Source organism: Larus michahellis, chromosome Z (assembly GCF_964199755.1).
Source record: "Larus michahellis chromosome Z, bLarMic1.1, whole genome shotgun sequence".
In the NCBI taxonomy this organism is placed as follows: Eukaryota; Metazoa; Chordata; class Aves; order Charadriiformes; family Laridae; genus Larus; species Larus michahellis.
In genome coordinates this window covers 34,768,065-34,795,302 of record NC_133930.1, presented here as the reverse complement: position 1 = coordinate 34,795,302, position 27,238 = coordinate 34,768,065, and the positions used below count along the sequence as shown (strand labels likewise).

At 39.9% G+C, this 27,238-nt stretch overlaps 1 protein-coding gene across 11 annotated transcripts in view; it reads left to right on the top strand.

Moving 5' to 3' along the window:
- The window catches only part of NFIB (nuclear factor I B), a 172,131-nt gene that overhangs the window by 78,464 nt on the left and 66,429 nt on the right, over window positions 1–27,238 (top strand). For all 11 annotated transcript variants that reach the window (XM_074571121.1, XM_074571126.1, XM_074571119.1 and 8 more), the window contains exon 3: window positions 23,151–23,204. In XM_074571121.1, coding sequence (XP_074427222.1) covers window positions 23,151–23,204 — 54 coding nt within the window. The remainder of the gene's footprint in view (window positions 1–23,150; window positions 23,205–27,238) is intronic.

The following is a 27,238-nucleotide window of genomic DNA, read 5'->3' as shown; positions in this document are numbered from 1 at the left end:
AGATTTGCACTCAGGAATATGTTTTGCAAATAAAACAGGGGCATCCTTATGCTAATATAGACCCTATCTGCAAAATAAAGATTTTGGTTTTTTTTTCCGCACATACATATGTGCACAGATGCTGCATGGGTATCAATACAGCTTCTTTTAAAATTTATATAAACCCTTCAAAGCACAAATATGTAAGGCATTAGCCTCATTTGATGCAGAATACGAACAAAGTATTACAAGAAGTTGCACTGCATATGGCCCAGAGAGCAAAGAAAGAATTCCCTGACATCTTGACTTTCGGGCATCTATCTGTGCAACTTTGTCTTTTGCATACCGCTTTTGTACACTTTAGGCAAGATTCATTATAGATCTCTAGATATGCAGAAAAAATAAATAATAAGTTGATGTAAGAAGTAGAATTAACTTGTGACAACTTTTGCCTCGTCTTTTTTCAGAATCAAGTACACATTTCAGTGTTCTTTTCCAACACATTTTTATGGAATTTAGGCCCAGCCATTAGCTAAGGAATGTGAGGAAGGAGGAGGTTTTACTCATAACACTTCTGTAAAGCTGAAACATCTGTAGCGATGCTCCTGATAAAAGAAGTCCTTTGATTTTTCCTGTCTTGAAAATTCTCATCAAAAGGCAAAGAACATAGAAGTAACTGTAAATAAATAAAAAAAAATTATACCTTCATCCTTCTTTCCTTGGAATACTTCAGACACCTAAGTGCCAGTGCCAGTGAAAACGCAAGCCTTTCTAAATACACAAGTGGAACTGCTAAGATACAAGGATATTTCCTAAAGCATTAAAATTACAGCATGAATATAAAGGAATTTTTAAATATGGTAAATACAGTTTCACAGTCGTTTGAAACCTGGAAGAGTTAAAATTTGTTCACGTTGTTTTTAGCAAACCTGTTGGCAGTAGCATGCAGAACCCGGGGACTGGGCATGGGATCTTATTTTCTTACTGCTTACAGCACTGAAGTCCCGAGTTACATGCAAATATATACTGGCCTATACCCTGAGTTGCTGGCCTGGTATCAGTCCGGTCAGATACAGTAAGACATTGGAATTTGAGCTTGAGAAGGCTGTTCTTATACATCTCTTTTTTGTCCTCAATAAATGGACACAATAAATGTGCCCTTTTAATATTTTTTTTCAATCCAGCTAGGTAAAAAGGGAAAGTTTTTGGATTCCCAGTAAAGTACTTGGTGCTTCCATAGGGGAAAATGGCCTGTATTTGTTTAGTGTTGTAACTGGAAGTGCCGTGTTAACTCAGCAAGGAGGAGAAATGAGGAACAGGTAGATACTTGTTTTTAAAATACACATGTGCATTTGAAAGGAAGAAGAGTGGCACGATACTCATAGAATGAAGCTTCATCTGTAGAGGCTGCAAGCAGCAGATAAGATAGAGAAAATGGCATAAGTTTCTGAGGATAATGTTTTACATACAGGAGATTAACCATGGCAGATTCTTTGGAAAGTAGAGGTGACAAAGATATCCCTGTGCATATCTTACTGATAAAATATTTTGAACACAATCCCTTGCTAGCTTTTGTCTTTTTTTTTTTTTTTTTGTAGAGAGCAGTTTAAAGGTGCACTTATTAAATATTAATAGAAGAGAGACCAATAGAAATTGCATGCCGATGCAGTCCCCATGTTCTTTGGAACCTTAACCCTAGCTCACTGGTACTTTACAAGGACATCAGCGTTACATAGCTGTAGCTGTGTGACTTTCACCCTGATTACTAATTAAACAGAGGGTGAAAGTCACTTATTTCAGAAGGCTGTTGAGTGGATGAAACTATCATTGTGAACGTCCTGTGTATTTACAGGGACAAAGATTTACTTGATAGACTAGAAAGGTTTAGAAATGAAATAAAAGTTATATAAATAATTGACTAGGTTTGCTCTGAAATCTTCTGATGCAGCAATGGGGCCACAGACAATAAGCAGTTCATGGATCAGTTGAATAGCGTTTTCATAAAAAGCTCCTGTTCAGATGTTATTATATAATGATAGTTGATAGGGAGGCTTAGGACAGTAAATAGACAGGGACAGCACCCACAAGACAACCTTTGTATTCACTTAGGTTGCGATTCTTCTGCTAATGGACTATTTTCTTCTGGTGTGGACACTTCCTATTTTCTTTTTTAATCCCAAGTGATGATAAAATGTCTGTAGTGTTATGTTTTCTAAAGGAAATTCAGTGGAAACATCATGATACACCCAAGTCATTGGGTGACTGTCATTGCCCAATCCTGTCATTGCCCAAACCACCCGGTCTACCTGGGATTCTTGAGAAACTGTTCAGTGAGCAGCAATAGACAGCAGTGGTCTCAGCAAAAGCTTGAAATGCCCCTTCTTCAGTCATGGTCACTTATGACTGCAGCACAGTAAGCAGGCTCAAGGAATCTCGGTTTGGCCATGGGCACGGTGAAGAATACTCTCCCATCTTTATTGCTCAGGCCCAGGACAGAATACCTAAGGTTTCCGAGTTCTGGCCGAAGATGGGATAGCTTGGTGAGGACATCCCTCTGAAATCAAATACAGAGAGTCTGGCACAGCAGAGGCTTGAGATGTGTGGAAGGGTTTTGTACGGTTTGCTGGTTGCTCGGAAAAGGCAGAGATTTTCTTTATAAGTGGGCAAATGCAATCAGTGCGAAGGAGGTATTGGGCGCCTGGGACTTCGCTCATGCCTTGCAACCGACCGCAGAATAGCTGTGCTTTGCAAAGGTCCCAACATGTGTGCTCCTGGCACAGGGGAAGCATGTGACGATGTATGCATGATTTAAAACAATAAAATTAAGCTTCCCTTCAGGAAACTCCTCCTCCCTCCTTTTTCCCAGTTACGGGATACTGGGAGCAGTCCGTTTGCCTTCCCACCCGCCGCCGTGCACGGTGTCCTGGTGAGCCTGGTGGGACCAACCTGTGGTGCCAGGCACCCCGCTTGTCTGGAAACCCGGCTCCTTGCCTCATTTGAAACAATCATACGGTTTTAAAACCAGCTTTGGCTTTTGCCCTTCGCACAGGACGACACTAGGTCGACGACATTTCAGGATAACTGTTTGGCAGCCATTTTAGATACTGCCTGCGCTGAGAGCGCTCTGGCTGCCAAAAATTGCAGACACTCTGTGCCAAAACACTCTTGGCAGTAGAGATAAACTTTGCAGAGATACACAGTCCAGAAATATCTTATAATTACAAAGCACAGGGGGCAGAATGTTTTTACAATACAGCTGTGCTAATGTAAACATTTAATTTGGCAGCCTTCTCCACCCACTTTTCAATTAACCGGGTTTATGCAGATACTTTAGGTCTGCAATAAACTTTATTGCTACTTCTCTTAGAGTACAGTTTATGAAACACAGATTTGAAGTATTTTGGGGGCTTTCTATCCATTTAGCAAGCACATTGAAAATGTTAGGCTGTCATAAAGGGAAGTGTCAATTCCTGTTTTAAAATGCCTTAGCTCTGGCTTCACTAAAAGCCTTTGCTTTAAAAGTATATATTAATTGGGGCCTGTCTCCTTTGGTTTCTCCCAAAGCAAGTAACAGGATATTAATAGAAAGAAATGAAATCACTTAAAGAGCTACAAAAGGACATTTGTGCTGGTGATCATTAGAAAAGACAAATGTTCCCGGTGCTGCAGAATGGTGCTACAGAGAACAGCTCTGAACAGCAGTTCTTGCAAATATAATTGCAATAATTGTGTGATAGCTGCGGTAATTGTTCTTATAGAGTAAAAGAAAAATGATTTCCAATCACAAGCGTTATTCAGCCTTAGATGGCAAAAGCAGCCAAAGATCCTTCTCTGCAAACTTCATAATGCTGGAGGTTACAGTATTTTATGATGAGATGAGTTAATTGACTTTGTGGAACTGGTTAATGTTTTATAAGAATACATATTAGATAATATCTTTCTGCTCACTATCAGGTGCACTGAAGTAACTCTCTCTAATTCCTTTTGCATTTTTGTGGGAATGAGAAGCTTCAGTGTGACTTTGAAAGGCCAAAATGCTGAGTCCATTCCTCACAGCCAGGAGCTCCCCAATCCTGTGAGGGGTCGCACCACATCAGAGGGACCATCCCTGGCATGGAGGGGGGAATCTGTATTCAGGGTTTGGGCAAACCAGAGTTAGCAGAGTCACAGAATTAGGTAAACATGTTCTCCGGGGATGACAGACTTCAGGATTCAAAGGATCTGTTCAGTTTGGCCGAGCTCAGTAGTAGGGAGGATTGTATTTTTTTTCAAAAGTATGTTAAGACTTCTTTAGTCATGAAACTTGGACTAGCATCCAAGAAACTGCTATCATGTCTGCTTTCATTTTGGCATTTGTATTTCCAGGCCGAGCCACTCGTTGCTGTTGATAACGGTGCAGCAGCAGCAGCAGAAAGGCTGTTGGTTGTCCCACAGCAGTCTAGGGGATGGTCTCTGCCCCACAGAATGTTCAGCTTTGGTTTGCATGCATGTGGGGCCAGGAGGTGCTGGTGTGGGGCAGGCTCATGACTGGTAAAGGGCACCAAAGTGTCTTTGTGTTTTTTTTTTCAGCGGATGTGCAGAAACTTTTTGGGGACTGAGTGAAGGATTCTTACTTTTTTTTTTTACTTTAAACTTCAAATGAGGGAAGGAAAGATATGGAAGTAGACACAAGTGACAATGTTTGTGAGCATTGCCGAAGGCATAGTTTACCAGAATGTTTTTAAATGGGCGTGTTATGGCCCCAAAGCAAGTGAAATTATTTACTTCAGCTTTTAATGAATTCCAGAAAGTTTGATTCTAAATGTAAGCGAAAGGCCATCAGAAAAACAGGAGCTTCTTCCAATTGATTTGCCCATTCCTAATTGCCATTGAAGTGAATTAATCTTAAATGATGCTTTTAAAAAAGTATATTTGTTTTTTCATAATAGACATCAAATAAATGCGATTAGGTTAGTAAGTACTAAAGCATAACAATAGAGATATATTAAAAAGCTAATTGAAGAAAGTCAACAAAAGCACATGATAAGGCACTAACAACATAAGATAGGGTCTAGTTGTAAGGATAATTCTGGTTTTGTAACCTGTTGGGTTACGAAGATTGGCTGTGAGGGAGTGAATATAGTTTATGGGTGGAATCCCACACAATTGATTGTCGCAGGAATTCAAAATAACTTTTTGTCCCCTGTGATCACAAGACATTTTCTTAGATTCTCTACTCCTGTTGTAGGAAGTGGTAATTACTTTTAATTGATTGTCTCCTTATTCTTTCTACCAATCAATAAATCAATCTTGCTGATAAATTGGAATTATCTAGCTGTTTTTCTTAAGTGCTGTTCCCTTAATTTGGAGCACAGTTATTCAGCACTGTTGCTGTGATTAGAGTGTAAGGACACCAAAGAACAGAGTGCTCTTAGGAGTAAAATGAAACTTTTTAATAGACTATGGCCATTTCATGAGCAATAAAAATTCAACTTGGTGGCAAAGGACCTCATGAGTGAGATCCTTGTTCTCATCTTTATTTGGCCACAGAAGTCTGTGAGAATGCTGATTGAGGCCCATAGGCAGAATCAGCATTTTAAAAAATGATGCTTTGTAATCATTGGTGTTCCTTAAAATGAAATGGGTTGTCAAGATAGTACAAGCCTGGCCACAGGAATGAAAGATCTGAAAGGCTGGCAGAAGTGAGAAGTGCATTCCACACTTACAAAGAGATTATCAGCCACCTTTGACAATGCTAATTCAATTGATATTTGGTAAATAAAGATCTGTATAAGTTGCAATCCCCCTTGCCCTTCCCAAGGTTTTACAGGAGTACTGGAGATATTTAGAAAGGAAATAACTCTTGTGTTTTGCCTATCAATAAAGCCTCCTAATCATCTGGGTTTGGGACAAGGCTCTTTTGTACTGTTCTGGGAGAGCAGAGTCCCTGTGAAGCTGCTGAGGGTCTCTTCTGCGTAAGCCAATGTCCAGGTCCACCAGGCAGCCAGGCCTTCCTGGGGAGCGGAGCAACATGTAGCATGCTCTGCCACGTCCCCTTCAAAATATGTGGTCTGCTGTCAGTGCAAGGACCTTGACTAACTGATGGAGGAAACATCTTTAGTGTTCTTCTATCCGCCTATGCTGGTGACCCTGATGTGCTGAGATGGTTCCCACCTCTGCCTTTGTGTCCATGAGCACCACTGCTGCTCTGCACCCAACAGCAGCCTGCAGCAATCTGCACAGCACAGTGCAGGAAGTGACCTACCCCATCCTGCACCCACAGCAAAGCCTGAAACAGCATCCCTCCATTCAGGTGTTTGGGAGGATGCAGGTGTGGCTGACAGCCACCTTTACCCAAAGCCCTTCCCTCATCCCAGATCACAGGTTTGAAGCTGGATGCTTACCTAATGTTTGGGCAAATGTTGGAAGTCCTGCTCAACTAATGTGGCAAGAATTAAAAAAATATTTTCAAAGAGGTAAATGTGGTTTGGCACAATTGGCTGTGCACTGCGTATCCTGGGGATGCTTGAAACCTTGGATGCCCAGGAATGAGGGTTGGGGGCAGAAAATGAGTGTGTGGTGGGGATACCCTGCTTTGGCATTATCTTAGAGGATTTTTTAGAGAGATGCTGAAAGCTCCTACGCGTATAGTAGCAGCAAGCTTTTAACCTGCCAGCCCTTAGATGGTAGTAACAGCGCTGTGTCAGTTCTTTAGGAAACACATAAACAAGGACAAATGAAGTATTCCCCTGTACAGCAGAAGACAGTTTAAATAGATTAGGCTCTGGCATAGCACTTAAGTTTATCAGGCATTTAGTGTTTAGGATGTACAATACAGCCGTATGTGACTTGCCAACTATCTGGGCTTCCCCCACTGTTTCTGGTTTGGCAACGATGTGGTTTTTCACCCTGTTGCAACGCTGACTGCCAAGGAGACATGGCCAGCTTTCTGCTTCCTGTCTTCCTCTTTGTCCTGGCTTGGCCTGCGCTCTGCCTGCCAAGTCACAGATGCCAAAAGCTTATGCAAAAAGGTCAAACAACTAAGGCTTGAAATCACCTATGCCAACATTTGTATTTTCTTTCTATTCTTCGGTAGTCGGCTAAATGGAACGTACACAGCACATGGCTGAGATGGGAATACAGAGAAATTTTTGACAATAGGAGTGTATGGATTGCAGTTTTGCAAACTGCTCACAGAGGCACTGAACACTGAATGTTTTAAGAGGAATTCTGAGTAAAGCTCTGTGAAATGTGGAGTTCTAAAGGTACATAATAACCGTTTTGGTTTCATGGATTTGTCCCTCTCCCCTCCCCCATCCATTTTGGTTTTGCATACTTCTGCAGTTTTACTGATTTGGGAGTCAAGTTCCTTTGGAGTTTAGTACAACAACACTTCTTTGCAGCTGCATCTGCAGCTACATTAATATCTGTGACCCTGTTGTAACTACTAAGAAAATTAAGCTTAAGGTAATACTTACGACTGGGAAGTTCTAATAATAAGTAGAGCTGTTCAGAACCTAAACTTCACTAACATAAATCTTAAAACTCCTGAACTGAACAGTTTTGTACATTTTTTTCCCCAGCCTAAATTTGTTTGCCTGATTTTGGTTCAGCTTCTCTCCATCCTGTGAAGCTGAATCAGGAAAACACATTTACCGCTTCTGCTTCTGTAAAGTTTCTTATCATGACTATAGTATTCACCTAATGCTTTAATCTCCTGGTTTTTGACTAAACACTAAGGCTGATAATAGTAGCCATAAATGCAGCATGACTGTTGGCCGTGAGTTGTAAAATTGCATGATTGTAGGGGAAGCCTTCAGTTCAGATGATTCATCAAAGCCCTGGTCGTAAAGCACCGCTTCATATTTCAGTCCGTCTTCAAAAGAGGCTATTCACTTTATTCATCATCGCTATTCACTTTACTCATCATCGGCTCAGCCTCTCCCCTACCTTGCACACCTTTAGAGCGAGGCTGTTTCTTTAAAGTAACAGCAACAGGCTAGAGAAAAAAGGGAAAGATCCTTTCATCAGCAGGCGCCCTTCATAATAAGCATCATTTGGTTGTCTGTCTCTTATTCAGAAACCTGTGCAGTTCTTAGTGGTTTTAGTTTGTTTAACTACAAGTATTTTCCCGGACCCTGAGAAGGCTGCAGGCTTGAGGAATATTCCCAGACATATGGTGGTGGCAGGAGGAAGCTAGAGAGAGATTGCGAAGAGAAGGCAGGGAAAAGGATTTGTTTGTTGTTTTGTTCATTCATAAAGTGATTGTAAGTTATAGTAAATCATTAACAATTTCATATACAGTATTATTCCTAAAGTTAATTAATTATAGACCTAGAACTTGGGTAAAAGGGCTGACAATGTCATGAATGGAATAACAGTGTGCTTCCTAGAATCAAACATTGCTTGTGGACAACCACTTCTGACTCCACACACACAAAGCCACGTATTCTGAATTCATTGCATACCAGGCAGTAATTTACTCACATCTATGCCCTCTGCTCTTAGTAACACAACAGAAGAATCCTCTGTAAATGTGGATGTCAATTCTTACTATTACTTTTCTGTTCTGAAGGTGCGTTGTCTGTCTCTCTCCTTCCCGCTGTGCTTCGCTTGGTTGTGATTTACACACCACTAACTATATTTGCCCCATAAGCAGAGGGCATTAGTGATGGTGAAAGAGTTGAGTAGTCATGCAGCTTTGGTTTTTTGTTGGTGAATTCTTTAGATGTTCTTCAAGTGCCAGGGGTGGGGATAGTAATTTTGTTCAGGTACCTGAAAGTGAAACATCACTGCAGAGTTTTCACAGAGCTTGATTTTGTAGAGTGTTTCAGGAAGCTTTCTCCTGGGAATGCCTGAAATCAGCAAGATGATCTTGATTGCTGCTGCTTAGCTTGTGACCTTGAAATTGACAAATCTGCCCTGCAGAAGGAAGTACTGTGGGTATGCTTATGTATGAACAAGAACAAAATTCTGTTTTAAGTATTGTTCCTTGCAGGCCATCAACCTTGAATTTCTTGTTAACAGGGACTGAACATAGGTATTCATCCAATCCAAGGGTCTTCAGGCTCTACAGGTTGTTAAAATCAGTCTGCAATACCTGTAAAGAAGGACAGAAGAATGGTCTTTCCTAAGAGGCACAAACTTAATTTTTACAGATTTCAGGACAGTAAGGACTCTGTCATTTGGGCTAAGAATTTATCTTGGCTTTCTAGTGGTTTAAACTAGAAAGTTTAAACTCCAGTCTTGGTCGTGAGTCTGCAATCAATGCCGAGAGAACATATTTCAGCAGTCTGTGAGAACGCTTGAATGGAGTATGGAAATGTAGAAATAAGTATATTTTAACACATAGTCCAGATATGTCAATTTACTGTGGTTCTCCCCTGCTGATCTTATGGAAGGATATGGTCCAGAGAATTTGCCTTGTTCTGCTCCGTAATCACTGCACTTCTTTTTAATGCCTCATTGCTTAATAAATGTTATTTCCTAATGTGATTTTTATTATGTATGTTTAGTTGAGTCCTTTTTTTTTCAATGCTGCAACATGCTGATTACGTTTTTTTTCATCTGCTGATTATTAAAATGGGCTTATGATAATAAATTTAGGAAGCACCTATCATTTTGGTGCTGACATATGCCTTTGCTCAGAGATCCCTGTGTGATTGCCTATAAGCTACATGAACTTAATGCTACTCTGTGGCATATAGTTTGACATGGTATAGGTGAGAGCTGTGCAAAGCTACCCAAACTTGCTGTGACTGAGCCAACGTGTGTATGGGAAACAGTGTAGGCTTGCAAGCTTGACAGTCTTCCTGGATTCGTGTTTTCTGGGCTGTCTCCTATATGCATACACATACTGTCTGACAAACTGTGGTAACCTGTAGACTAAACTTTGTATAAAGCTTTAGTTTTATTCTTATTGTCATGGCAATCTGTCTTCATGTGCTGTTTCTGTCTCCTGAATACTTACATCATGCTGTTATCAATAGCTACGCATATGGAAGTGATTTGATTGTTCATTTGATTAAAATAGAAGAAAGGGGCCATACAGTAATGCTAGTGTTTCCTGAGGGGACACGGGGCTTTAAACTTACAGCAGACAAACTGGCTTGATATGGAGTGTGTTTTAACTTTGTTACATGAACTTAATTTTGAACAATTGTGAAGGGAGGAAGGCTAATGCCAGAATTACTTTCGAAAAATTGGCCCCAAAACGTGCTGGCATATTCTTGGTTTCCTGTGGTTGCGTTGCTGCTGTTGGAGCTCTCTGTTGCCAGCCCTGACGTGTCCTCACTCTGCTGCGGGTGGGTCACGCACCCTGTTCTGCTCCCACCTGTGGAGGTGCATTAGAGCCAGTGAGCAGAAGAGCATCCTGTGGAAAGCGTACACTGCCATGGGACAGCTTCAGGTTGGAGAGGGTTTGGGAAAAGCTTGGGGCAGGCTGACCGGCAGGCTTTTTAACTTTGCTGTATCCTGGGACCAGTGCCTTTTTTTTTTTTTTTTTTTTTTGGTGTTGGTTTTCTTGGTTTGGTTTCTGCAAGCGTGAGGTGTGACTAGCGGGCTCTCTGCAGCGCTTGCCTGTCGGTCACACCCACTGGGTGGAGAAACACAGCCCTAGGCCAAGGTGAATTTCATGAGAGAATTGGATTTTCTCATGTTCTTGCCGTTACTGATATCATACCACTGTCCTGAAAGGCTCTATTGTTGTTCATGTTTCACTTTTAAGTAGGCATTAAAGGGATACTGTTGGTTATTCAGACGTACAGCATCTCCTGGAAAACTGCTTGAAAACATAAAAGCATTTTGGGGCTTCGGAGATTTGCTTGCTGTAACTGTTCATAAGGGTAAAGATTATTGTCTAACTAGCCAATTGGTCTCATTTGCATGTCAATTCAAATTTTAGCAACCGCGTGGAAATGTGAGCTACTGAAGGGCAGGCTGATCTGAATGAAGTCTAGTCTTGGCATGGCACGGTTTTCCAAATTCACTTTAAGTTGCTCAAGCAGCGCAGACAGATTGACTTTACGCTGCTCTGAAGTGTTGGCAGCAACCACAACGAAAGGAGGCTGGGCTAGAAAGGGAGATGTAAGAATGTCTTTTCAGAAGTGAACAAGGTGTCTGTGTATTTGTGGAGGGCAGAGAGGGACAGGCAGGAGGGAGGAAGGTAAGGCAGAATCTGAAAAGTTTGCAGGTTCCCATTAAAGTATTGTCATCTGCTTGAAATTGGTCATAAAAACGTCTGCTGTAATTACAGTTCCATACACCCAAACACTTGTGCCGTGCACTGTGTCTCATCTAAGTTCTTCAGGTCCAGGAAGAATACAGTGCAGAGCTGTCAAAGTGCTCGAATACACATAAGAAGATGTTGAACTGAATCTTGAACCTGCTGTGTGGGTGCACAAGGGGGAAAATGATTATTATTGTTCCTGGAAGAAGGGCAGGGCAAGTATTAAGTTGCTATTTTTTGCTATAATGTTTTTAGAAAAATCTGAAATATTTCTGTAAGGAATACTGTTGTGAAGGTGCTATTGTTCACACTTATTCCTGTTCTTTCAGTAATGCACAAGAGAGTTAACGTGTTTAACTTTAATTAGACTTTTCCCTCTACAAAGCTCCAAACGTTGGTCTACAAGTAAGAAAACCCTGAAGCTATACGCATTTATAGTTTCAGCACACACATGCACAGATACACGAATATACAAACTTATTAAAATGGAAAGGACTGTTTGGATTAAATGTTATCGTATATCTTTAGCCAGCAGAAAGTTATTTTTTAAGTAAAAAAGGCCCTTTAATAAGAATATAATTCCTGCAGTTATAGTAGATGTGTTGAATGTCTAAAGTTACTCACTCTGGCTTCAGGTCTTGGAGCTGTTGGGTGGTGCAACCCCTTTTGCTCTCTGCCACAGACAGAAACTTGAGTTTCTGTTGTATTTTCAGTAAACTTGTGCAGGGCTTTTTAACTCCAAAGACTTTTTTTACAGCTGCAGACCAAATCAGACTTGATAGATTTCTCAAGGTCCTGCTGTGGTGGAACAGCGGTAAGAAAATAAGCCTCAGAAACTCTGGATGGTTAAATAATGTTCAAGGCACTGGCAAGTTACCAGGTGCAGTAAGAATTCTGAGTTAGTTGGTTGGGTTTTGTTTTTGTTTTTTTTTTTTACTTAATTAACACTCAATTTTTACTCATGCAAACCAAAAAAAGTAAAAAGTAGTAAGCAATAAAAATAAAAACCTTGGAATTTGAATCCATACATCTGGTTTTTCAGATAAAAAGTAGTATCCTTTTTCCAAGTATATGATACCCTTAGGTACTACAAGAACGTGTGCCAGCTTTAGTAAATAAATTGAAATACAAAGAGCAAAAGCAGCCCCTGCTGTATACTGAACCAGCAAGCATATTTTAAAATCTTGGTTGCAGAACTGCAGTTGGTATTGTACCTATGTCAGGGAATTTCACCTACGCAGATGATGGTAATACATTAGAAATTAGTCAAAGTGAGGGATATGCTGATGTGTACTATACAGTGAAAATTACAGAATTACAAATCAGATGCTCCCATGTGATATTAGCCACAAAATGACAGAATTATGTTGGGAAGGGACAAATGAACATGGTCCGGTAATGGTCTGATTTAATATTTCTTTTACTGGTTTTGACCAATATGACTGCAATGGCAGTGGTATTGCTAATAGAGAGGTAGGGAGTCTGTGGGGAAAATATTCTTTAAAACTGTTTTTATTTTTAAATTTGAAAGACAAAGTTTTAAACAAAGTTTAAACCTTTAAAAAAGGTTTTGGTTTTTTTTCTATTTTCGTTACATGGTTTAAAAAAGTTCCTTGTGTTTTTTGCAGAACATCTCTGCCCAAACACAAAACTGGGTTAATCATATATTTCTACGGGTTAATCAGTTCTACATTTTAAGTTTTCCTGTGGCACATCATATGATTAGGTACTTTTAATTTTTATCTACTGCAAAAGGTCAAAGTAGTCAGAAAATCAATGCATTGATCAGAATTTTTTTTTGATCACTGTTGCTTCAGTACTCTATACAACATTTCTTCTCATTATTGATTCATTACCAACTTGCATATGCTGGAAAATAAACATGGTGGCTGTGAGCACATGTGCAATTCCAGTCAAGTTTATGAACCACTGGTATGAAAAGGTAGGGTGATTTTTCTCAGCCAGTTGGGCATTACCTACCTAGTGGCCACTGATAGATTTAATCTTTCTTTTGTCACTATTAGTTTGTTTTAATAGTATGTCTGTGGGAATATGGACAGGCAAAGTGGTCCATATTTTGTCTATGAATTTTTAATTATAGCAGATGGAATTAAATCCACTTTATAAAGAATATGGTAACATAACCTACAAATTATGTGTATGTACTGCCATTTGAGACATTGCTCTCATAAACATGATCTATGATAAAAGATATGTTACTTAAGGGTACACAAAACTATGGCATTCCTTATGCTCTGTCTCTGTCAGACGTAAAGTAATTTCCCAGTGTTTAAAAATTGAACATAGCATCAACCTGGCAATCTCAAGATAAGAAATTCTCAGCAGTGTATAGGCAGCAGTTGAAAAACTGAAAAACCCAACCCAACCCAGCCAACCAACCAAAACCAAACCGTCACTCTTTGGGGTCTTTTCTTGATGTATTCCATATACTTTATGCTAAAGGTCATGTTCTACCACCAGTCATAAAGTTGAAATTAATTGAAATGAAAACATAGTGGTGGTAGCATTGTGGATCATAGTTCAAAATTAGGACATCCTTGCACTATTTAGAAACACTATAATTATGCTTAGGTTGTAAAATCATTAAGCATTTTCCCTCCTATTTCAAAGAAAACATTAATTTTGTTTTGGACTCCTAAGCACAGTTATACTTACTGGCAGAGGTATTACCTCATGCTGTTCTTGGTTGAAGAAATACTAAACACTGCAGTGCTCTACTTGGAGTTTCCATGATAAGTAAAATCACAGCATTTTAGTTTAATTGCTCTTTATTTCCCCAGTTAGTGTATAGGGTGGTGGCACGCTTAGCATTTTAGGAGATCTCTGTCTATAGAATAGTAGAGAGGCCTCGTGAGCCTTTGCTAATATTTGTAAACTACTTTGTGGGTTCTTTGTCAGGTGATGTTTTAGACTCGCGAAGCAGTGTATGATTGTAACTTTCTGAAAGGCTGAAGAATCCAGCTTTTATTACTGTACATTTTAGTGGAGCATGCAATGCACTTGGAAGAAAAAATGCAGTCCTATCCTACAGTATTTGTTGAACTATGCTTTCCTTTATACTTTTAAGTGGCCCATACGTAACTAGCTGGAGCGGCTTTCCGTTGATTTTAACAACTTCTGGCAGAGACCCATATTGGACAAAATTGATTTTTTTTCATAGCCATGTCATCATTATTCTGTGCCTAAAAACATTTCCTGATGTAGTGGAAATGTGTATTTTATCTCCTGGAACTCTTTTTGCTTTACTGCCCTAAAATACAACAGAAAATGAAATCCTGACTGCATGTGAGTCAGTGGTAAAATTCAAATTGACTTCCATGAAACCAGGATCCGTGCAGAATTTCTCAGTAATATACATTGCATGAAGCTGAGGGTCAACTTTTGTCTTTCACAACATAATGAAGTGGCCAGTTTGTTAATTGGCTGAAGGTATATGCATGCAAGTGCGTATTCTTTACATGCAAATACGAACTTTTTCATTAATATAGTCTATCATATAATTTCTTTCTTCTCTAAACACCCAGATAAGTCTTTCACTGTGTTCTACCTTTTGCTTTTCATTTTCTGAAGAATCTGTAATAAAAGCCCTTTATGATACATACCTTAATGTAAAAGGTTTCTTGGTTTCCAAGATCAACTTCTGAATGTTTCTGACTGTAGCTAGTATCCACAGTATCTTCCAGATGGATAAAATTAAGCGTTCATATCTCATCCTTTCCTACTGAATCCAGTAAGTTTTGGAAAGAAACTTCATTCTTTCACATGCATCCACATGTGGCAAGATACCTATGTAAATCTCTTCTTAACGTACATGTCAAAAAAGAGCTCAGCTAATATTATGAAGTATGGGAAACATTTGTTTCAGGCCATGAAAAAATATAACCCTTTTCTTAACTTAAAAATGTGTGCGTGTGTGTGTGTGTGTGCATGTGCATACATTTATATATATATATATATATGATATGTATATATTCCATGCACAACTTATAACACAGCTGGGGAAAGTTGTTCAGTTTTCAAAATGGGCAACATATGGTCTTTATAAATTGTATAAGAAATATTTTGAATAAATAAGTGTTGTGATTTATTTTACATAAACAAATAAGGGAATTTAAATTAAAAAGATAAATCTGTGCACGGGACATAAAGCTGAAAAGCTGACAATGCTTATTGCTATTTTGGTTCTGGTAAGTGCTTCTAGGTCCTTGAATTTCTTTCAACTATATGAAAACTGGATTTACTCCCAGAGCTCCACTTCTTAACTAGGGCAGTTTAAAAACTAAACAAGGGCTGAGTCAGTTAATTAATTTAAATGAGATTACAAATCAGAAACACATTACGTAATGTTGATTTAATTACCATTTTTTATTTACCTAATTAAAACACTCTGAAGAAAAGTTAACAGTCTTGACAATGGACGGTTGGGTGACTTGGCAGCAGCAGGTCCGAGCTTCTGATAAAAGGGGAGGTGAAGCGGGGAGCCTGCCATGACCTTGCTGTCCTCCCGCCTGGATCCTGCCGGGATCGCCCCGACCAGCCCCAAGCGTAGCGATGCCACTCATGGCAGACCCCCGTGTGTCCCACAGGGACGGATGGGCTCTTGGCTGAGAGGCACGGGGCTTCCTCCCTGCCCTGCCGGCCGCAGGAGAACTTGTCTGCGGTGGGAGGGCCCAGAGGAGTGTGGTGAAAGGGGATGGCTCAGTGACTGAGGGGCTCTTGCCATGTCCCCACTCCAACGCAAACAGGTTTCAAACCAAAATGAAAACAGAGCCTAGCTTCTGCCTGCTGGCCTGGCAGTCCCCTCAGTGGCAGCACCTCCATGCCTGAGCCCTGAAGGCCTTTGTGAAATGGCAGGCCTGCATGGGCTAAAACATTGGTGCCTGTCAGAGCCCCACGGGCAAGACAGCTAAGATACCTTAGCTTTCTGGGGCCAGCAGACCTCTGCTCCTCTGACGAGCAGAGGCCTCGGCACCTCACTGTGTTTTTCAGGTAGGTAAAGGTTAGACGGCAGCACCCTTTCAAGGTAGAGGAGGGTAGGTCACTGTTACGGTGCCTCATGGCTCCTGGTGCAGCACATTGGGTGCTGATGAAGCCTGCCCTGGTAGGATCAGCATGTCCAGCCTTCAGAGTAGCTCCTGCCACTGCTCTGGTCTCCCAGGGGGTCCTTCCCGTGCCCCCTGGGTACAAACTAATGAAGGGAGTAAAAAGCAGTGCAGGTTACTTGCCAGAATGGAGTTTGCACTGAGGAACTGAGGCTTTCTTGAGATTTGAATACACCTCATATTGATAGCAACCATGACTGTTATTTCTTTGTCAGCTTAAGAGCCTTTGCACATAGGTTTCTTCGGTGCGCTTACTTAAATGTCTGCAAGTGGACCAAAGCTAATGGGAGGTCTTTGGAAAACTGCAGGATGCCACAGAGCCTCTGGAACCTTAGCAACAAGCACTCCTTCCTTGCGTGGTCAATGGGGTTTGCCAGTGCAATGTTGTCTGGGAGCCGGTGCCACTGCCCCATGGCTTGCACCTAAATGCCTAACTACAGCTCTCTACACTGCTCATTTACAACCAGGTGTATCAGTACCAAGCACGTTAAAAACTTGTAGAGCTAGCACCTTGTATACTTAGCCCGTGCTATGGCATTGTATTAGATATCAGTCTTGGTGAACACAGAGGAACTCCTTACAGAATAAGGGTAGCAGAATGACATATTTAAAAGAAGTCACTGTTTCTGTGTTGTGGAGGGTTTCAGCCTGGGTGTCATGAATGCATATTGCTAATAGAGTGTATGCTGTTGGGAAAAAACATGAGGCTTCAACCTGCAAATATTTCGTTCTCATGGTGAAGCCCTACTTGTTTTTTTGAGGTGCTGCTTCCTCCTTGTGTGAACTGTGGTTCATATCATATATCTAAAGGGATATAGAATCATAGAATCATAGAATGATTTAGGTTGGAAAAGATCCTTAAGATCATTGAGTCCAACCATAAACCTAACAGTGCCAAGCCCACCACTAAACCACGTCCCTCAGCACCACATCTACACATCTTTTAAATACCTCCAGGGATCATGACTCATCCACTTGCCGGGGCAGCCTGTTCCAATGCTTGACAACCCTTTCAGTGAAGAAATTTTTCCCAATATCCAATCTAAACCTCCCCTGGCCCTATTTGAGGCTATTTCCTCTCCTCCTATCACTTGTTACTTGGGAGAAGAGACTGACCCCCACCTCTCAGGTAGCAGTAGAGAATGAGAAGGTCTCCCCTCAGCCTCCTTTTCTCCAGAGTAAACAATCCCAGTTCCCTCAGCTGCTCCTTACAGGACTTTTTCTCTATCAAAGAAAGCGGTAGGGGTGAGCATTTTGTCATATGAAATCGGTTAACCAAAATTTTCAGGGGAAGTATATCCATTAAATGTAGGGGCCTATGAAAATGTGAAAAAGAAGTGCCCCCGCAAGTTAACATACTTATGAAAACACGGATGACACTTGCACCAATTCCATTTCCATGTTTAAAGCATAATTTCAGCAGATACTCAATGCAAGAAAACACTTGGAGCTTGTTTATATGATGAACAAACTGTTGTATGACTAGAGTTGGTGTGAATAATTCTCATAAAGTTGTACAGTAATTCAGGATCATCTGATATAGAAATGGTACACAATGAAAGACATTGCTTTTGCTAAATTAAATCATTAAAAGTATTTGGAAAGTTTATCAATCCAATCAGTTGCTTTGTCAAGGTATAACAATGTAGGTAGTAGAAGGTAAGTATGTAGTAAAATTAGGAAAATAATAATTAACAGTAACAATTTAAAGCACACACATGAAATTATTTATTTATTTGCTTTATGGATTTTTGCTGATCACATTATTTTCTTTGGAGGAGAGGGAGATATCTTGCTTTTTTGTTGCCATAAATGCTTTCCTAGCATGACCACATTCTGAAAGTCTTTGAAAGATGAAGGGTTGATTTAGAAAGTCTTTTCCTCATGAGGACAACCCATCAGTGGGGATGGGGCCCAGGGAGGTTGGGCTGTCTCCGTCTTTGAGGGGTTTCGTGCTCTGACTTTGTAAAGCCCTGAGCAGCCAAGTTTGATCCCACAGCTGAGCCTTCCCTGGGCAGGGACTGGGACTGGAGACCTCCCCAGATCCCCACCAGACTGGGATGTCTTGTAATCCTGTGATTTTCAGGAGTACAACAATTTGCTTCAAGTTTGTGATGTCAGGTGGCGATGTAACCCTGAAGGATGACAGTCTGGGAGGTAGTTGTGATTCTTGTTCATGGTAGTGACTGTCAGTTGTTATGTCAAATGCTGTATAGGTATGTGAAGGCTGGAACAGCATCAAACTGATACTTACATGGTGCCACATCTCTCTGGTCTTCTTTCCTCCCCCATATCCAAATCATGGACTATCAAAGAACAAGGGTGTGTTTACATGCTGGTGAATGATTAAATTAGTGGCTGTCAGCTGAGATTAACTAAGCCCAAAGGCTGTCTCCTAGCCTGTGGCAAATGAAAAGTGAAATGTGTTCACTGAAACCACTGAGGAAGTTTATTTGATTAGTATGACACCTGTGGAGAATCTGCTTATTTCTAAGACATGGCTCAAGAAAGTATTTTTTCTTTTTACAGATTCCGCCTCTATTTGTTTTCAAGTCCTTCAATGTTATGCTAATGCAGAGAGCCTTAAAAGCAAAATTCCTTGTACAGTATGGGGCATAAAGGAGGTATAGCATAACTTAGTTTCAAAGACAGTATCTTTTATTATCAGCTGAAAAATGAGAGATCAGACTACTGAGGTGAGCAATACTAAAAATCCTTCAGGAAGCTGGTGAACAGCAGTGTGACTTTGTTGGTTTTGCTGGGGTGTGTGTCCTTCCTCCTGCTGCTTGTCAAAACCAAGGTGGTGCAGAGGGAGAGAGCATCTTGTCCCTCACTGGATGGCAAACCATCAGCTTTTTTTCCCCCTCCTCTGCTTTATGAAGCCAAGAGAGATGTGCCATGGCAGCACCTTTCTCCTAGTGTACGGCACGGGAAAGGGATGTTTTTTTCTCACCAGCAGCAGGCCCCAGCAGTCAGTTTTATTTAACCCTGGCTGCAGTGAGAGTTGCCTGCATTCACAGATGCTCATTGGGATTGACCCCTAGAAATGAAAACACAGGAAACAATTCAGTATAAAATATACCAGCTTCTTGACTCATCCTCTCAAAATGTCTTCTAAAAAAAGAGTAATTTGAGATAAAGGGTTTGAATATCCTGGTGGAAGCCATGCTGAATCATCATAAATTATACATAAAGCACATCAGGATTACAGGAATATCTACCAGATAAGAGTAAAGGCTAGCTTGAACCATTCTCGTATAAACTGCTCATCTGTGGGGCAATAACTTATCAAGGCATCAGCTGTTGACTGTTGGAGCAGTCAGCACCAAGAAGAGCAGAGCAGAAGATACGCTTGCTGTAGTTTTGAGGTGCATATGAAAGGCATTCTGTAGACATGGTATGTATAGGCGAGTTTTTGCTCTGTAGCAAATAAGGGTAAGTACTTCGGAGATCTATGTGGAAGAATTTTTTCAAGAAAAGCACATTGGCAGTCAACTTTGAGGAGGTGTTTTTTAAAACATACAGACAAATAAACAAACAAACAAAAAACCAAGAAAAAGAATAAATTAAGGGAACCTGCAGTTGGGAGCTACCTAAATGACAATGTTGAAAATTTCAGTTTCATCATATTTAGGTGATTGGGTTTTATTTGCTACTAGATGTATAGCTTTGCTTACAACTTCTAGCTTAAGAATTATATATTTATTTTTTTTTTTAATACGGACAGAATTATTTGGTGGGAAAACTGAATGCAAAGCCAGCTAGGCAGACAATGAGTCTGGTTTATGTCTTTCTCCAACACATGGGAAGAAAAGCCTGCAATTTTTAAAGCTGGGGCTCATGTTGTTAATTAATGATCTTGTGCAGATGAAGACAAAGAAAGATTTAGAATGTCTTAACATGTCTTTTGCTTCCTTAGTTTCTGTGGCTTTCCAAAAATGCCTCTTACTCCCTCTTTTAGAAGAGCATTGCTCCAATGTCTCTTTTCATTCAATGTTCTGCTTATAAATTAAGTTATTCATATAATTTATTCCTATAATGATCATGGATCTTTTGTACTTTGCAAGGCTGTTTGCATCCAATCAAATCAGGAGAGTGCTTTGTAATTACTGACACTGGTAAGAGAATTGGATTGTCACAGGTCATCTCAGGTCTGTGTCTTTCATCCCGAGAATGAGATGCTTCTGTGTGCTTTGAATGCAGAGTTACATGGATTGATACTCTCATACGGAATACAATTCTTTGCTTTCTCAACTGCTTGAAGTGAAGGGTTAGAGAAGTTGCTTCTCATATTCAGCTTACAGTTATTCTTTGCTTTCTCAAGATCATTGAGACACTGTTGGCCAGTATGTTAGCAGCATCTACTGCTCAAAATGCCAAGAATCAGTCTGTAAAAATCATGGCTGATAAGTAGTTAACATAAAACAAAACTAAGTCTGACTGGAAAATTACAATAACTAGTCAACTGCTTTTACCTATACCTGGAAAATTCTTTGCTAAGTTTATCTTATTATAATACGAAAAAGACTTGTTTAAACTGCCATCAATCTTTAAACCCTGGTTCCAGAAAGTGGCCATGTCGACAATGAGAGAATAAAGGCAAGTTCCTGTGCAAAAGCTAGAAAATATTCTTCACTTTGTGCATCTTTATAGTGAATTTTAACAGGAGAAAACTTCAAAGGCTATTTTCTGGTAGGCCTCATTAATCCAGTTTCAAATCTCTGTGTTCTCCAAGCTACGTTGTCCAAACTTTATTGGGTGCATCTGCTACCAAATTGACATTTCATTTAGCCACACATCTGCAGTAGTTTTACAGTTGGACCACTGCTATGTAAAATTAATCCTCTCTGATAATCGTAGTTTAAATAATAATATGTATGATGTGCAGAAGCAAAGAATGCCTTTTGGAAGAATATTAAAGTTCACCCTCTACAGGGTGAGCCCTCCCATTGCAACAGGGGGAAAAGGACGTTTGTCCATGTAAGGGTCCATTTGAAAAACATTTTATTTTTTGCATTTCTTGTAGCTGATTGAGTTTTCAAATTAATTTGATTTGATTTTTTGAAGGGATGTGCTGTATCTTATCATGAAAAGAAACAGGCATACTGAATGGCAATCTTAATTGTGCTATACAACGGGACTCTTAAAAGTATCCAAGTGCCCAAACTTGCATATGTAGACTCTGACTGGGAGGCCTGTACCTCATTCTTCCTACCCAGGGCTGAAAAAGATAGCAGAAATTTTATGTGAAATTCTCTATCCGATGTGTTTTTTATTGTGTGCAGGAGTGATTTCTTTCAGTATTGGAAAATTTAGTTCTGTTTTTAATACCATTGGAACCGGGTTTCATATATGCCTTGGTCTTCCAGTACTCTCTTAGATCCCCAGATGCTCGTCTTATGTGACACCTGTCATTCAGATGAATTCAGTAGAACTTGAACTGTGAAATGGATTTCCATCTCAGATAATATCTTCTGTAGAATCAAGCTTGTGTTAACTTAAACTGATTGAGCGACAAGTGTGTGAAGCCATGTTTGCTAAGCTACATAACGCGTGGTAACAGATTTCAATGAATTTCTTGTAGCAGGTGGAGGGAATCTTTCATTCTAGGTTGAGCACTAGAGCTTTGAGCTCTAGCTAGGCTTTAAGAAGCAGTCATGGGGATTAAAGGACAAGTATTTGTTTATATGTACTTTTATCCTTTTCTGTCTTTTTTTTCTTTAATTTGGACGCTGTAAGCAGCAATGCATTCAGAACTCTTGACTTCCCTCTGGGGTCCATTTGGCACTAGCAATTTCTGTACTGCAATCTTTGGTGATCCTATGCTACTAACAAGCACTGATACACTTTAAAAAATGGATCTTTTTTATTCAGATTGTAAAACTGTTCTGCTCCATTTTAGATACCTATATACAGAATGGTTGAGCTTCATGTAATTTCTTACTCTCTTTGCATAAAAGAGTGCCTTTTGTGTCTTACTATATTAATAACAATTTCTTGCTGTGGAGCAGGGTTTTATTATATTATTGGTTTGGGAATATAGCAAAAAGTAGATAGTTTTAAAAGCAACTGCGTTTTAACATCAAATTGCATTCTCATCAAATTGCATTGGGGGTTGGACTAGATGATCTCCAGAGGTCCCTTCCAACCCTATGATTCTATGATTCTCCTGTTGATTCATTTGGTGCATGTATCATGAAGAGAACACTCTTTGAAGTCTACAGGATTTGTGTTTTTTTAGTTTTTATGTTGCATAATCTTCATTTCACAACAGCAATTCTCACAGACTAGGAACACAAAGCCTATATTGTATTAAAATGGACGGTCGTATCTTCAGGGCAGTCGTGAGTCTGTGAAAGCAGCTTAGGTCTTTGTGCTTTAAGGAAAGGGTAAAGAAACAGGACTCATCTGTGCAAACGCCTTTAGTTGCCTGATCCAGTACGTCTTTCTCGTCATTGCCTGAGAAGAAACTACTCTGCTTTGCTGATTATGCAATATTATATTTGGGGGTTGGAGGGAAAAAGGAATGAAAAGGTACCCTTGTAGATGTGTTTACAACTTGACTATTTACCTGAATGACTCTCTTGTCCTTATTCAGTGATCTATGATTTCCTCTTATTAGGATCATTGCATCTTTCACAATGTTTCTGCTTCTGCATAAAATGGGTTAAGAACAAACAAACAAAAGTGTGTTTGTTCAGTAATGCCTTCATGTAGAAAGTCAGGGAAATGACCTTTAAAGAACAAAGTTAAGTATTAGTTTAATACTGAAGGAGGGTATTAAAAGGTTGTGAGATACTTTCAAAACAAATTAGTAAAACATTTCTTTCATTTCTTTATAGATTCTGGACAACCAGGAAGTCCAAGCCACAATGATCCTGCCAAGAATCCACCAGGTAAATATAAGTTCCAGAACATGTGCATCTAACATTGTTTGAGAACAAAGATACTACTGTTAATAGTTAAAGAGAGCATAATTGGTCAGCAACCTATTTTGCACTGGTAAGTACATATAATCAGGACAGGCTGTGATTATTTTAGTTCTTTTAAACTGGCAATGCCTCAATTTTAGTTTCAACAGTCATTTAATCTAAGGAATTTTTCTTTCAGTTCATGCTTTTTAGAATTTTGTAAATGGGGCTGGGCAGAGGAGTAAGGAGACAAGATCCCAAGTAACTTTACTTTCATAAAAGTCTTCAGATGCTACAATTATTCTTTTATCTCAGACAAAACATAATTGACCTACCTCCAAACTCTGTGACCTGAGCTATGAGCTTCTTTAATTTTATTTTATATGTGCGTTATAATATGCATATATGTTAATATTTTATATTTTTATATCAGCTCAGAGCAGTTTTTGAACACGTTGCTAATGGCTGATGCTAGTGATATTTAGAATTATTTTGAGAGAGATATCAATGTAAATAGTCCTTTCAAGGATTCTCTAAAAATAAAAATTAAAGAGAAAATCAAACCCAGACTTTGCCATTCGTCACTGTTTAGACCAAAGGATCTTTGTATTTTCATGGAGTTAATCCTTCTAATCAGTTGGGCTGTGCTAGTAAATCTTGTAAATCTTTTTTGTTTTGTGAATTTTATTGGGGTAAGACAAATAAGTGTGACAGCCATACTGTCACTTTTTAATGAGCAAGGAGTGACTCCTGCCACCACCGTCATGCTGTATCTTCTCATATTGGCTCTCAGAAGAAGTGCCTATCTATCTGAAATAAGCTGCAACTAAGTCAGTTTGCTCTCTTTCTAAATGCAAAATGAACGACACTCTAACCAAGAAGTAATTGTGTGATGCTGGGCTGTTACATATACATGAATATTTTCTGGATCTGTTCAAACATTAGGGAAAACAGCCTACCTTGTGGCTTTATGGTTTTGTACTATGCATATGGTCCAATTATTCTCTACCTGTGGTGGAGTATGTCAGGTGTGTGTTGCATGTGAATACCCAAAAGAGGGAGAACCGTCATAGATCGTTAAACAAAAGGCCATATTCCAGTAATATAATCCCCAGAAACATAGACTGTAAGATTGCAGATACGTTTTAGAGATATGAGGGCAAAGTTGAGAAGGGAAACAAGGGAACAAGTCAAATAATGTTGTAAGATCTTTTTCAAGTGATTTTTTAAATGTGATTTTTTTTTTTTTTGCAAGGCGTGATTCAGGCTTGAAATCACTTTTGGCTGGAGGCTTCGATGCTGTTTCTCTCCAAACTGTGTGGGATGTTATGAGTAGGCTTTTATTCCTCTATTAAATACATGACATGAATTATGTAGGATAGTGGTTTAAAAACCCAAAACAGCAAATTTACACCTAAAACAAGCCTGAAAAATTCCCTCACAGGTAACCACAGTTTTGTAAAACTTGGAGCGTTTATCTGTGGAGCATTTATTTTTGTTTTAGAGTATCTCTGTTTGTGAGTGCAAGAAAAGCCAAAAGCATTCATTACCCCTCGTCATTTTGAAGGATCCTTTGTAGCCTCTGGATTTGGATACAGCCAAGGCTTAGGGTCTGAGGCAGGGTCTGGAAATTCACCTTCAACATGTTTTAAAATTCAGCTTTTAAAGTACCATTCAGCCTTTGGAGTAGGAAGGTAGAAGTACATATTTCACTAGTGAGGATCACATCCCCTACAGAGTCCAGTCTCACTGACCCTCAGTCTTGACCCCAGGCTACTTCAGCAAGGCCAGCAGCAGAGCCCTGGAGAGGGCAGCAGATGAACTATATGGACTTTCTTTTGGCAGCCTTGTGGGGCAAGACCAGATGCCCCCATGTTTGACCAACTCCAGTGTCCCAGAAGGTGGAGGGAGACAAAGAGCAGAGAAATCTGTTGCTGGTTTCATCATGAAACTTTCTGCTTGAAATTTGAGCTTAACACTTTCTCATACTCTGGATTCATTGCTGGCAGTATTATTCCTTTATCTGCTGCCAAGTGGGGACAGAAAATGGAAGCTGTGTCTTCCTTCCCTTGAAACCCTTCATTTAAGCAGAGACAGAGGCATAATTGGATACCATATGTCTATTTGAGGATACATGAACTTCAAGCATCATTCAGCTTCCCTGTGTGATACTGTCTTGGGGTTAAACTGGCAGGGAGAAAGTGTTGAGGTTTGTGAGACTGCAGAATGCAGGACTTCAGGGGCTGTGCAGAAGAATGAGAGGGAGTTGCACTCCATTCAGTTTGTCTGGGAAAAGGACTGCTGTCCTGCTCTTTCTTATTATGCTTCCCATGAGTCTTTTTATTAGAACCAGGCAGTCACTCTGTCAGAGCCTCAGAGGATATCCACTCTGAGGTTTGTTTTCAGTCCCAGGCCAGAAGCATGTGGACTGGCAGTGCCAGGAGGGTTTGTTCTTCTACCATGTTTTGGTCTGATGCCTGTATGTCAAGGAGCCAGGGCGCTGGCAAGGGATAGGTGCTGTTAGCTGTTGGATGCCACTACCTTCACAAAGACATTGCCAAGGAAGAGGAGGCTGGAAACTGAGTGGTAGTTGGCGAGGCTGCTGGTGTTAAAAGTGGGTTTTTCTAGGTTTGGCTAGACTGTTGCATTCTTTAGGGTGTCTGGTAATTTGCTGTCTTAACCATGGAGGGAGGGCAATGTCATTTGCCAAACAAAAGAACATTAAGAGCACTTGCTGGAATTCTTTACAATATGTTCCTAAAAATACACTGAATACTTTGATAGCATATTACAGTATTAAATGGTGTAGCTTGTGGTAAACGTGGTATGTAGCTTTTGTAGCAAGATCCAGGGATATCCTCCTCTAAGTTTTATTTTTCAATAACTTTCATCTGCTATATTTCTAAAGAATGAAACTTGCTTTTCTGAGGGCTGGGTTGTAAAGGTCACTTCTCTGCAGGGATTAAGTAGGTTCCAGACAGATAGATGAGTTGAACCGAGAGAGAAGAGTTCGAACACTGCCGTTGTCTGCATCAGTCATTAAATTCGTGGAATCTAGGAGTTTGTGTTATGCTAGCACAGTGCTAATTATTAAAAATTTGCCTGGTTTCAAAGAGAGAATGGATGTGTCCATAGATCCATTGAGGGTGACTAAACAGATAGAGGTACACCTGGATTAGTAAATTTTAAAACTGAAAATACTTGGAGCCTTGGACACCATCAGTCAAAAAAACCAAACAACCCTGCCCTATTTCTTACTATTCTACTGGGCATCTGCTCAGGGTTACTGCTGAAGGCAGGCTGTCGAAGGAGACCTAGTGTGGCAGTTTCAGTGTAATGCTGTATTATTTGCTCCATAAAAAGCCCACAGGTCTTTTATATAGTTTAAGAAAACCTAAAAAATGAGCCTTCCTTAACATGTGTGTCTCGCAATACCTGCAAAGGTGTGAGAGGATCTGAACTGAGGACAGAGGGAGTGATCTTTCAGTAAGTTCATCTGTTAGGCATAAGAAAATTATGCCTAACAGACATAAAGACAAAAACATCTAGAACTACTAGTAAGCTAATGATATTGACACCAGCCATAACAATTTGGTCTCCAGTGATACAATCCTTACTAGCCAGTTCTTCTAGTAGAGGATTTTCTGGGTTTTGTCCTGCTTTATTTTTCTTTCCCTTACTTACTCCATGCTGACCACAACTGTTTGACATTAATAAGGTTACTTGCTACTTGCCATTGGTGTGAGGTTGCTGCTTAGCAGACTTGATTTATTGATACACGAGCGTGTTAACACTGCTGTGTCCAGCTGTTGCCATGTTGTCCAAATCTTTGAACACAGCCTTTTTAAGCTGTTAAAATAAAACTAAGACACAGTGATACTAATAGAGTAAAATGTTACCTTGATATGACAATAAGATAGGATAGAGAGTTGAATACAATTTGAGGAATCAAGAGAACTGGAAACCTGAGGGAGTGGATAGCAGTTGCTAATGGTGCTTCATCTTTTGACTTCTGGATG